The sequence below is a fragment of the Macaca nemestrina genome, chromosome 2 (assembly GCF_043159975.1).
Source record: "Macaca nemestrina isolate mMacNem1 chromosome 2, mMacNem.hap1, whole genome shotgun sequence".
NCBI classification, from domain to species: Eukaryota; Metazoa; Chordata; class Mammalia; order Primates; family Cercopithecidae; genus Macaca; species Macaca nemestrina.
In genome coordinates this window covers 98,616,493-98,628,733 of record NC_092126.1, presented here as the reverse complement: position 1 = coordinate 98,628,733, position 12,241 = coordinate 98,616,493, and the positions used below count along the sequence as shown (strand labels likewise).

Below are 12,241 nucleotides of genomic sequence, written 5' to 3'. Positions count from 1 at the left end.
CAGGCTTGAGCCACCGCACCCGGCCAAAATGTTCTTAATAAAATCTAAAGACTGCCCTATGATGAATGAGTGTATGAATTAATGTAAAAACTGGTTTTGTATATACAGGCCAACAGATACAAACTGGATTTGTTATTTCATTCACAGGAACCAAGGGGGAAAAGATCTCAAGTCACACTGGATTTCAACACACCAAGCCAAACAACTAATAAACCGCCCACAAAGAATGAAACTATTCTGAACTCGTCATTCTGCAAATGCAGATTATAATACTAAGATATGCATAAAATTTTATAAAGTAGACAGTAACCGACCTTTTATTGAAAAGAGGAGGAGTCAAAGCTCCTGAAAGGGTTGGGACTGCCTGCAGTCAGTCCCTAGGGAACTTCCTGTTGTCACCACACCTCTGAGTCGTCTGAGCTCACTGTGAGCAAAACTCCGCAGTGGAAACTCTTAAGCCTCTGTGAAGTAAATCATTCTTGTGAATGTGACACACGATCTCTCCAGTTTCCATATGTTGAGATTCTACTTATTCATCAGTTTGATGTGCTTGGCAAGATCAGGTAGGTTATTTACTAACTGGTTTTCTTAACTGCTTAAAAAATATAATTAGTTGTGTTGTCATTTTGCATGTCATCATTCCACTTCCTTCAGTGAACTTTTTAAGTTCCATAGAGTCGTTTTTAAGGAAAAAGATATAGGAAGCCTGTATCATTTCCTTAGCTTTTCCTTAAAAGAAAAAAAAAAAAAAGATACAGGTTAGATGAACTTTCTAATCCTGAAAAAAAATTCTCAATAATAAAAGAAGCTATTATGTCTTCAAATTAATTTCTTCTTATGTACAACAATCAAATCTGCTGTAAAATCTAGAAGTCTTATTTTCTTTCTTAGTCTTTATCTATGCCTTTCTAGTTCTGTGAAATGAGATGATTTATTATCTGGAAATACAAAAATTTATCTTGTATTTAATATATCGAGGGTTGGTTTTTACATTTTCATACATCGAGAGTTTATTTAAATTATTCTTAGAGAAAACATAATTTAATATAGATAAACTACTTGGAATGGTTCCTGGCATACTTATAACTTAAAAATTGTTAATCATAATGAGGAAATCAAAATTAAAACCCTAATGTACCTGATAATGTAACAAAAACAAAGTGAAATGCTTAAAAAAAATAAAATTCGACACTTTGCAACCTTTTTAAGTATTCAGTTTTGTTTCAGATAGCTATGGTAATGAAGGTTGATATAATTTTTTTGAAGGGCAAAGGGTAAATATGTTATATATTCAGACCCATAAAAATGTTCCTGTACTTTAGGCTAGTAAAACCACTGCTGGGAATTTATTCTAAATGAATAACCTTTAAAAGAGAAAAGCCTCCTATGCAGAGATAAGTCTAACTATATTACTTGCAGTAACTTGAAACTAGATATAACCAAAATGTTTCTACATACAGGAATGGATAAAAGACAGTATATCAACTTAATTTTTTTAAAGTAGCCTTTAAACTAATTCTGACGCTATGCAGAAATAAGCAAACATTTTTAAAGTAACACCAAGTAGAAAAAATAGAACTTAAATTTGTTGGTAAACTATGATTACAACTATGTTAAAATCATGTATGTATGCATGTGAATGAAGTTTAGAAGGGAAATGGAAAAATAGTATTAGGATTTCTGGCCTATAAATTTTTCTTTTATATATGGTTTTGAAGTTGATTTTCTAGTAAGTTAAAATCATAGCAATGATGATATTTTTAACTGAGAATTCGACTTTTTAAAGTATATGTTTGTTATCTTTTTTTTTTTTTTTTTTTTGAGGCAGAATCTCACTCTGTCACCCAGGCTGGAGTGTAGTGTTGCGATCTGAGCTCACTACAGCCTCTCCCTCCCTGGTTCAAGCGGTTCTCCTTGCCTCAGCCTCCCAAGTAGCTGGGACTACAGGAGTGCACCACTGTGCCTGGCTAATTTTGTATTTTTAGTAGAGAGGAGGTTTCACCATGTTGGCCAGGATGGTCTCAATCTACTGACCTCGTGATCCACCCACCTCGGCCTCCCAAAGTGCTGGGATTACAGGCGTGAGCCACCGCGCCCAGCCTATTATCATTTTTAAATTAAAAAAAATAAGCATAAATGGCCAGGCCCAGTGGCTCACGCCTATAATCCCAGCACTTTGGAAGGCCGAGGCGCGTGGATCACCTGAGATCAGGAGTTCAAGACCAGCCTGGCTAACATGGTGAATCCCGTCTCTACTGAAAATACAAAATTAGCTGGGCCTGGTGGCATGTGCCTGTAATCCCAGCTACTCGGGAGGCTGAGACGGGAGAATCTCTTGAACCTGGGAGGCAGAGGTTGCAGTGAGCCAAGATCGTGCCACTGCATTCTAGCCTAGGCAACAAAGTGAGACTCCTTCTCAAAAAAAAAAAAAAAAAAAAAAGAATATAAAGGTAGAGGTATCTTAAGTGGGTCAGGGCCAACCCTAACACAAAAACATGAGATGGCTTGTGGGTACCTTCTTCCAGTCTTTCATTATACATCTCCATTTATAAAGTTGAAAAAACAGCAACTTAATTTTTTTGTGACCTTCCTTTTCCTTAGCATCTTCTCAGAAGTAAAGTCTTGTTTTACATGATTCTAGAAGACTGTCACTGCTGCATGATAGAATCTCAGCAGACAGAGACACACAAGAATAAACTTCTGTACGTAGAAGGAAAAAAATAGTATAGCTGTAAGCTAATTCTAGTCTTCTCAGTGTCTAGGAAACCATAAACTTGGAACTTTCATTAGGGAGGGTGTTGGATAATATTCATCTGGTAGCAGACATTATTAATCTCAAATGCATGCACTTTCTGTTTTTCCCTTCTGCTTGCAGTCCAAAAATTACCAAGCATTAAAATGAGCTTCAGAAATCCCAAGGATACAAGTCATTCAGTTTCAGAGATCTTTGTTTTGTTTTCTAATCTTTGTGAAACCATGTTAGGAATGTTTGCCATAATCTTACCAGTGAACAAAGCAACAGCTAACAAACTAAAGTACACTAGAATCCCCTGAGGTCTTGATTAAAATGCACTCCACCTCCAAAAATCCAAACTTAGTAGGTCTGGAGTGAGATCCTGGAATCTACATTTTAAACACTTTTCTGGTTGGTCCTAGGGGCTCACACCTGTAGTCCCAGCACTTGGGGAGGCCGAGGCTGGAGGATCGCTTGTGCCCAGGAGTTGGAGGCTGCAGTGAGCTATGACTGTGCCTCTGAGTAGCCATTGCACTTCAGCTGGCTGAACAAGACCCTGTCTTAAAAATTTTCTCACCCTGTCTGTATCTGGAACTTACAGGCACATACCATTGTGCCTGGCCTGGAAACTGCATTTTTAACAAGCCTTCAGGGTTTTTCAGCTACAGGTGGTACAACAAACACAGGTTTTAAAATATTGTTCTAAATTAAGGCTGCTTGACATAAGTATTTTTTAAAGTTACTCTGCTATCAATATTTTGGCCCTAGCAACTGTAAAACTAGGTAGATATTTTCCCAGAGGAAAGTGTTTAGTGCCAAAACCAGAATTATTTCCTCAGATATTTGTAATCCTCTAGAATGATTTAGAACTATTCCTGTATGGTGACTCATCTTTCTCTAACAAGTTGGCAAAGGTGAATGAGGGGGTGTGAATGTGCATATTTATGCACATGATTCAGAAGTGAGAATGAGAAAATTTGGCATCTCATTTATTTTCTCGGTTGCATCCTAAAGAAATACAGCCAGTGGTTTAAAGCAGACATATCCTTCTAATCAAGAGGGCAATCTGCCTATATGCTTCTTGCCTGTCTCTGCCCAGGGTAAAAAAGAAACAAATATTTTCTTTCCTTTTCTTTTTTTTTTTTTTTTGAGACAGAGTCTGGCTCTGTTGCCAGGCTGAAGTGCAGTGGCGTGATCTCGGCTCACTGCAACCTCTGCTTCCTGGGTTCAAGCAGTTCTCTGCCTCAGCCTCCGGAGAAGCTGGGATTACAAGCACCCACCACCATGCCCAGCTAATTTTTGTATTTTTAGTAGAGATGGGGTTTCACCATGTTGGCCAGGCTGGTCTTGAACTTCTGACCTTGTGATCCACCTGCCTTGGCCTGACAAAGTGCTGGGATTATAGGTGTGAGCCACCACGCCTGGCGAAACAAATGCTTTACAAGGTTTGACCCTGTCCAACTGTAATCCTTTCACAATCTGGCTCAGGATGAGTTTTGTTTTGTTTTTGAGGTAGAGTCTTGCTCTGTCTCACCTAGGCTGGAGTGCAGTGGCGTGATCTTGGCTCACTGCAGCCTCTGCTTCCCAGGTTCAAGTGATTCTCCTGCCTCAGTCTCCCAAGTAGCTAGGACTACAGACATGTGCTGCCACGCCCAGCTAATTTTGTATTTTTGGTGGAGATGGGGTTTCACCACATTGGCCAGGCTGGTCTGGAACTCCTGACCTCAGGTGATCCATCTAACTCAGCCTCCCAAAGTGCTAGGATTACAGGCGTGAGCCATCGTGCTCGGCCTAGGATGAGTTTTTTTGTTTTGTTTTTTTTGTTTGTTTGTTTTGTTGTTGTTGTTTTTGAGACAGTCTTGCTCTGTTGGCCAGGCTGGAGTGCAGTGGTGCGATCTCAGTTCACTGCAACCTCCGCCTCCTGGGTTCAAGCAATTCTCCTTCCTCAGCCTCCCAAGTAGCTGGACCTACAGGTGTCCACCACCACGCCCAGCTAATTTTCTTTTTCTTTTTGTTTTTGAGACTGAGTCTTGCTCTGTTGCCCAGGCGGAGTGCAGTGGCGCGATCTCGGCTCACTGCAAGCTCCGCCTCCCGGGTTCACGCCATTCTCCTGCCTCAGCCTCCTGAGTAGCTGGGACTACAGGCACCCACCACTACGCCTGGCTAATTTTTTGTATTTTTAGTAGAGATGGGGTTTCATTGTGTTAGCCAGGATGGTCTCAATCTCCTGACCTTGTGATCTGCCCACATCAGCCTCCCAAAGTGCTGGGATTACAGGCGTGAGCCACCGTGCCCAGCCTGCTAATTTTTGTATTTTTAGTAGAGACAGGGTTTCACCAGGTTGGCCAGGATGGTCTTTATCTTCTGATCTGGTGATTCGCCCGCCTCGGCCTCCCAAAGTGCTGGGATTACAGGCTTGAGCCACTGTACCCAGCCCCAACTCATTTTCTAACACAAGGAAGGCAAAGTTTCTGGCCTAAAAAAAACTTCAGATTTTTATTTCTTGGACTTTTGGAAATTCCTTTGGAACAGTGTTTTCAGGCAAGCATAAGAGTGTGCTCATGGCCGGGCGCGGTGGCTCAAGCCTGTAATCCCAGCACTTTGGGAGGCCGAGACGGGCGGATCACGAGGTCAGGAGATCGAGACCATCCTGGCTAACACAGTGAAACCCCGTCTCTACTAAAAATACAAAAAAAACTAGCCGGGCGTGGTGGCGGGTGCCTGTAGTCCCAGCTACTCGGGAGGCTGAGGCCGGAGAATGGCGTAAACCCGGGAGGCGGAGCTTGCAGTGAGCTGAGATCCGGCCACTGCACTCCAGCCTGGGCGGCAGAGCGAGACTCCGTCTCAAAAAAAAAAAAAAAAAAAAAAAAAAAGAGTGTGCTCAAGCATAGGTTACTGTGAACATTTTGGCATCAACGCGTAATGAGCTTGTATCCCAGATACTAACATCCATTGCCAATCATGCAGATTACTTGAAAATGTATCTCTTAATCTTTATCTGGGTTTCAGTAAATACTTTCTTTCTTTCTTTCTTTTTTGGAGAGGGAGTTTCCCTCTTGTTGCCCAGGTTGGAGTGCAGTAATGCGATCTCGGCTCACTGCAACCTCTGCCTCCCAGATTCAAGCGATTCTCCTGCCTCAGCCTCCCGAGGAGCTGGGGAGTACAGGTGTCCGCCACCATGCCTGGCTAATTTTTTGTATTTTTAGTAAAGACGGGGTTTCACCATGTTGGTCAGGCTGGCCTGGCTGGTCTCAAACTCAGGCGATCCACCCTCCTCAGCCTCCCAAAGTGCTGGGATTATAGGCGTGAGCTACCATGCCCTGCCTTCAGTAAATACTTTCAGGCAGCATCAAGTCAGTAAACCTGACTGTAGACCTCTGTTCTAAAGAAGTTATTAATACACATCTGTCATGTGTGGGGGCAGGGTGGAGGGGTAGAAAGCTCAAGCACACCTTAGAAAGCAAAACTCCAGATTAAAAAGCAGTATGAGTCAGGGCTGTTTTACTTCCTGACTGGGCACTACATGTCAAGATTAATTTCATGTAGGACATGAAATTGACGTGAAATTCTGTCATGTAGGACTTCTGTCATATAAGTTTGGAGGTCAGTGGACCAAAGGGTCCAAGGCACCTTCATCAACCACAGGTCTGAGATACCTTAGTTTTTGGGGACGGAGTCTTTCTGTCACCCAGGCTGCAGTGCAGTGGCATGATCTTGGCTCACTGCAACCTCCGTCTCCCGGGTTCAAGCAATTCCCACCTTTGCTTATTGACTGTCGTAGAATCTCAGAACTTCCTCTCCTCTGTCCACAATTCTGTCTTCTTTTTACACAGATACTTCTTTGGATATGAATGAGGAGTCTCCTCTCTTTAAAGAGGTTTTCTCCCAATCAGAAATGTGGGAAATAAAATTAATTCCTCCAAAATGAGGTAGAAGCTAAGAAGCCAGAGCTGAGTGTGTATCTGAGACAGCATAGGCAGCTTTTCTTTTTTTTTTTTTTTTTAAGACAAGGTCTTAACTCTGTTGTCCAGGCTGGAGTGCAGTAGTGTGATCACAGCTCACAGCTCACTGCAGCCTTGATTTCCTGGGTGCAAACCAACCTTCTGCCACAGGCTCAGTGTAGCCGGGACCACCAGCACGTGCAACCACACATAGCTAACTTTTTGATTTTTTGTAGAGACAGGGTCTCACCTTGTTGTCTGGGCTGGTATTGAACTCTTGGGCTCAAGTGATCTTCCCACCTTGGCCTCCAAAAGTGTTGGGATTATAGGTGTGAGCCACAGCACCGGGCGGGAATTTTTTATTTTTATTTTTTTATTTTTGAGACAGAGTCTCGCTCTGTCGCCGAGGCTGGAGTGCAGTGGCACAATCTTGGGTCACTGCAAGCTCCGCCTCCAGGGTTCACACCATTCTCCTGCCTTAGCCTCCTGAGTAGCTGGGACTATAGGCACCTGCCACCACGCCCAGCTAATTTTTTGTATTTTTAGTGGAGATGGGTTTTCACCCTGTTAGCCAAGATGGTCTCGATCTCCTGACTTCGTGATCTGCCCCCCTCGGCCTCCCATAGTGCAGGGATTGCAGGTAGGAGCCACCGCGCCCAGCCTTTTTTTTTTTTTTTTTTTTTAAACAGATGGGTCTTGCCATATTGCCCAGGCAGGCTTTGAACCCTGGACTCAAGTGTTTTTCCTGCCTCAGCCTCACAAGTAGCTGGACTATATAGGCCTGCACCACCACGGTGAGCTTTAGAAATTTTTTCTTTTCTTTTTTTTTTTTTTTTTGAGACGGAGTCTCACTTTGTCGTCCAGGCTGGAGTGCAGTGGCGCAATCCTGGCCCACCACAACCTCTGCCCTCTGGGTTCAAGTGATTCTCCTGCCTCAGCTTCCTGAGTAGCTGGGATTATAGGTGTGCACTACCACACCTGGCTAATTTTTGTATTTTTATTTATATTTATTTATTTATTTTTGAGACAGAGTCTCAGTCTGTCACCCAGGCTGGAGTGCAGTGACTGGGTCTCGACTCACTGCAAACTCTGCCTCCTGGGTTCAAGTGATCCTCTTGCCTCAGCCTCCCAAGTAGCTGGGATTACAGGCATGTGCCACCACACCCAGCTAATTTTTTTTTTTTTGTACTTTTAGTAGAGATGGGGTTTCATTCTGTAGGCCAGGCTGGTCTCGAACTCCTGACCTTAAGTGATCCGCCTGCCTCAGCCTCCCAAAGTGCTGGGATTACAGGCATGAGCCACTATGCTTGGCCTATTATGATTATTTTACAGATGCAAAGCTGAGGCCCAGAGAGGTTAGGCAATTAATTACCAGAGGTCACATAGCTAATAGGCAGTGGAGTTGGATGTCAAACCTAGGTCTGACTCCAAAACTCCTGCTCTTTCCAAGGTCGTGTTTTGTTTTTTTGTTTTGTAGAGATGGGATCTCACTATGTTGCCCAGGCTGTCTCGCACTCCTCCCCTCAAGGGACCCTCCCATCTCGGCCTCCCAAAGTGCTGGCATTACAGGTGTGAGCCACCCATGCTTGGCCTGTATTTGTGTTTAGGACATTAGACTAGGGTTGGCAAACATTTTCTGTAAAGAGACAGATAGTAAATATTTTCAGCTTTATGGACCATTAGTCATAACCACTCAACTCTGCCTTTAGAGCAGGAAAGTAGCCATGGACAATATATAAATGAGCATGGCCAGATTTGGTCTGCAGGAGACCATGCATTAAATTGCAAGAAAACATCTCAGGCACAGTTATGCTAAAGAAGTTACAGTCAGATTGCCCTGGTATCCTACCTGGATATGTTTCTTTTTCTTTTAAGAGATAGAAAGGAATAAATGATAATCATGCCTGTTCTAAATAGGAGTCTGAATTCCTTATCAAAGTATATTGGAAACACCACTCATCCAACTGTAATTTTCCAATGATCAACAGGAAATGGTATTTCAGAGTAAATGAATTTCAGAGTAGTTTGAAAAGGACAGGCAAAATTTCCCCTGTTTCAGATAAACTCTAATAGAAGAAGTTAAGCTTTAAAAACCACTTTAACATGTTCTGTGGTCACTGGTTATATGTGCTCTGTTGCACTACCTCTGAACAACCTTGACTTTGTACCATAACAATAAAATAACTCAAAAGGGTTTTGCTTTCTGAAGGCATACAAGTACCTGATGACTTCGGAAATACCAACAGAAATGAATATTTAAAGAATGAGGCCGGGTTCAGTGTCTCACACCTGTAATTCCAACACTTCGGAGGATCTGGTCTCTGCAGAACATGCTAACGTGTTGATATTCATTTGTTCAATCAACATTTATTGATGCTAACTCTGAACCAGGCCCTGTTCTTGGCACTGAGAATACAATGGGTGGAACAGATGAATTATCCTGGAGCTTCTACATCATTGGGGAATTTTTCTGGAAAAAGGAAATAAGGCTTCAGGAATGTGGTAGGAAAAATGCAGTGATATAAAAAGGAGAAAATTCTTGCCCAGGCTCAGTAACTCATGCCTGTAATCCCAGCACCATGGGAGGCCAAGGCAGGAGGACCACCCAAGGTCAGGAGTTCGAGACCAGCCTGGCCAACATGGTGAAATGCCATATCTATTAAAAATACAAAAATTAGCCAGGCATGGTGGTGGGCGCCTGTAATCCTAGCTACTGGGGAGGCTGAGGAAGGAGAATCGCTCCAACCTGGGAGGCAAAGTTTGCAGTGAGCAGAGTTCAAGCTATTGCGCTCCAGCCTGAGTGGCAAGAGTGAAACTCCATCTCAAAAAAAAAAAAAAAAAAAAAAAAAAAAAAAAAAGTGAGGAAAATTCTCCAGGGTGAAATTCAGTACAAGAAAATAGAATATTGATCTTTCCTGAAGGAAAGAATATGGTTCAAAGCCAGGTCATCATTTAGGCTAAGGAATTTATTCCCAGATACAAACGAATTTAGGGATTATATTAACCATGAACCCTCCTTGAAAAGATAGTAAGAGCATCGGTCATGGTGGCTCAAGCTTGTAATCCTAGCACTTTGGGAGGTCGAGGCGGGTGGATCACCTGAGGTCAGGAGTTCGAGAGCAGCTTGGCTAACACAGTGAAACCCCGTCTCTACTAAAAATACAAAAATTAGCTGGACGTGGTGGCATGTACCTGTAATTCCAGCTACATGGGAGGCTGAGGCAGGAGAATCGCTTGAACCTGGAGGTGGAGGTTGCAGTGTGTCAAGACCATGCCATTGCACTCCAGTCTGAGAGACAAGAGTGAGAAACTCTGCCTCAAAGAAAGAAAAAAAAAAAAAAAAAAAGACAGCAAGAGCCAGTCACATAGTGGTGAAGGGAGAAGCTTAGGAAAAGGACTCAGTGAGCAATGGACATGTACTTTATAGAACTAAAACTACATAACTGGAGCAGTATGATTTCAGAAGATAATTACAAAAAAATAGAGATGGAATCTTGCTATGTTGCCCAGGCTGGTCTCAAACTCCTGGGCTTAAGCAATGCTCCTGCCTTGGCCTCCCAGAACACTGGGATTACAGGCGTGAGTCCAGAAGATAATTTTTATATCCAGCCTGTTCTCGTTATTTGTGTTAGTTATGCCCTATTAAGCAGCCTCAAACACTGACTTAGCAAATACTGAACCATTGCTCCTAGGGGAAGTACAAGGTTAGGTTTCTGCAAGCCTCTGGTCACAATATTTTTGTCAGCGGATCAATACATAACTTTCTGTGTGTTTCTGTTTAAAGGCATCTGATTTAATACATACTGTTGATTCATTAACATTGGACTTATGGCCAACAGCACTCTAACTCATGCTTGAATGAAGCTTACCTAACACATGTATTTTCTCTATAAGGCACATCATAGCCTTCTCCTGCTGAGAAACATTAGACAGCACTTTAGCATTATGCTTGGGTACCATTTTATTTATTTATTTATTTATTTATTTATTTATTTATTTATTTATTTATTATTTTTGAGGTGGAGTCTTGCTCTGTTGCCCAGGCTGGAGTGCAGTGGCATGATCTCAGCTCACTGCAACCTCTGCCTCCCAGGTTCAAGCAATTCTCCTGCCTCAGCCTCCCAAGTAGCTGGGATTACAGGAGTGCACCACCACGCCTAGCTAATTTTTGTGTTTTTAGTAGAGACAGGGTTTCACCATGTTGCCCAGGCTGGTCTTGAACTCCTGAGCTTAAAGTGATCTGCCTGCCTTGGCCTCCCAAAGTGCTGGGATTACAGGCGTGAGACATCATGCCCAGCCCTAGATATATTATTTAGCTCTCCTTCATAAGTGAGAACACGCAGTATTTGTGTTTCTGCATCTGTGTTATTTCACTTAAGATAACGGCCTCCAGGCCGGGCGCGGTGGCTCAAGCCTGTAATCCCAGCACTTTGGGAGGCCGAGACGGGCGGATCACGAGGTCAGGAGATCGAGACCATCCTGGCTAACACGGTGAAACCCCATCTCTACTAAAAAAATACAAAAAACTAGCCGGGCGAAGTGGCGAGCGCCTGTGGTCCCAGCTACTCTGGAGGCTGAGGCAGGAGAATGGCGTAAACCCGGGAGGCGGAGCTTGCAGTGAGCTGAGATCCCGCCACTGCACTCCAGCCTGGGCGACAGAGCCAGACTCAGTCTCAAAAAAAAAAAAAAAGATAACGGCCTCCAGTTCTATTTATGTTGCTGCAAAAGACATGATTTCATCCTTTTTTATGAGTACATAGTATTCCATTGTATATATACATCATATTTTCTTTTTCCAATCATCTGTTGATAGACACTTAGGTTGATTTCGTATCTTTGCTATTGTGAATAGTGCTGCAATAAACCTATGAGTGGACACCATTTTAAACAGTGAAATAACCAAGAAAAAGCACAGGAAGTGGTTGGGCATGTTGGCTCACGCCTGTAATTCCAGCACTTTGGGAGGCTGAGGTGGGTGGATCACCTGAGTTCAGGAGTTCGAGACCAGCCTGGACAACATGGTGAAACCCTGTCTCTACTAAAAATACAAAAAGTAGCGGAGCGTGGTGGTGGCCGCCTGTAATCCCAGCTACTCAGGAGGCTGAGGCAAGGAGAATCGCTTGAACCTGGGAGGTGGAGGTTGCAGTGAGCTGAGATCACGCCACTGCACTCCAGCCTGGGCAACAAGAGCAAAACTCCATCTCAAAAAAAAAAAAAAAAAAAGAAAAGAAAAGAAAAGAAAATGGAAAGAAAAAAGAAAAAGCACAGGAAGCAAAAAACGTGGCACTAAGTGACTGTCACCTAAGTGTCCGTGAAAAGGATACCTGTTTAGAGTGTGAGAGCTGAAACAAATAAGAAGGCAGAGTGTTGCTGTCTCTGACCTCAGCTGAGATCATGCATGTCAGGCAACACAATTTTTTTGCCATTCTACACATGTCCATGAATGACTGAAAAGGTTCCTCGAGTATTGATTTTGGGGTGATGAATAAATCTGCACATAAGAAATCCACAAATATGGCCAGGCACAGTGGCTCACGCTTGTAATCCCAGCACTTTGGGAGGCTGA

At 43.1% G+C, this 12,241-nt stretch overlaps 1 protein-coding gene across 2 annotated transcripts in view; it reads left to right on the top strand.

The window, feature by feature from the left end:
• Positions 1 to 231: 231 nt before the first annotated feature.
• LOC105480147 (lipase H) overlaps positions 232 to 12,241 on the top strand; it is a 55,590-nt gene continuing 43,580 nt past the window's right edge. The window contains exon 1 of one of the 2 annotated variants that reach the window (XM_071091406.1): positions 232 to 563. In XM_071091406.1, the coding sequence (XP_070947507.1) occupies positions 515 to 563 (49 nt within the window). In that variant the 5' untranslated portion in view covers positions 232 to 514. The remainder of the gene's footprint in view (positions 564 to 12,241) is intronic. The other variant, XM_011738657.3, reaches the window with a different exon arrangement.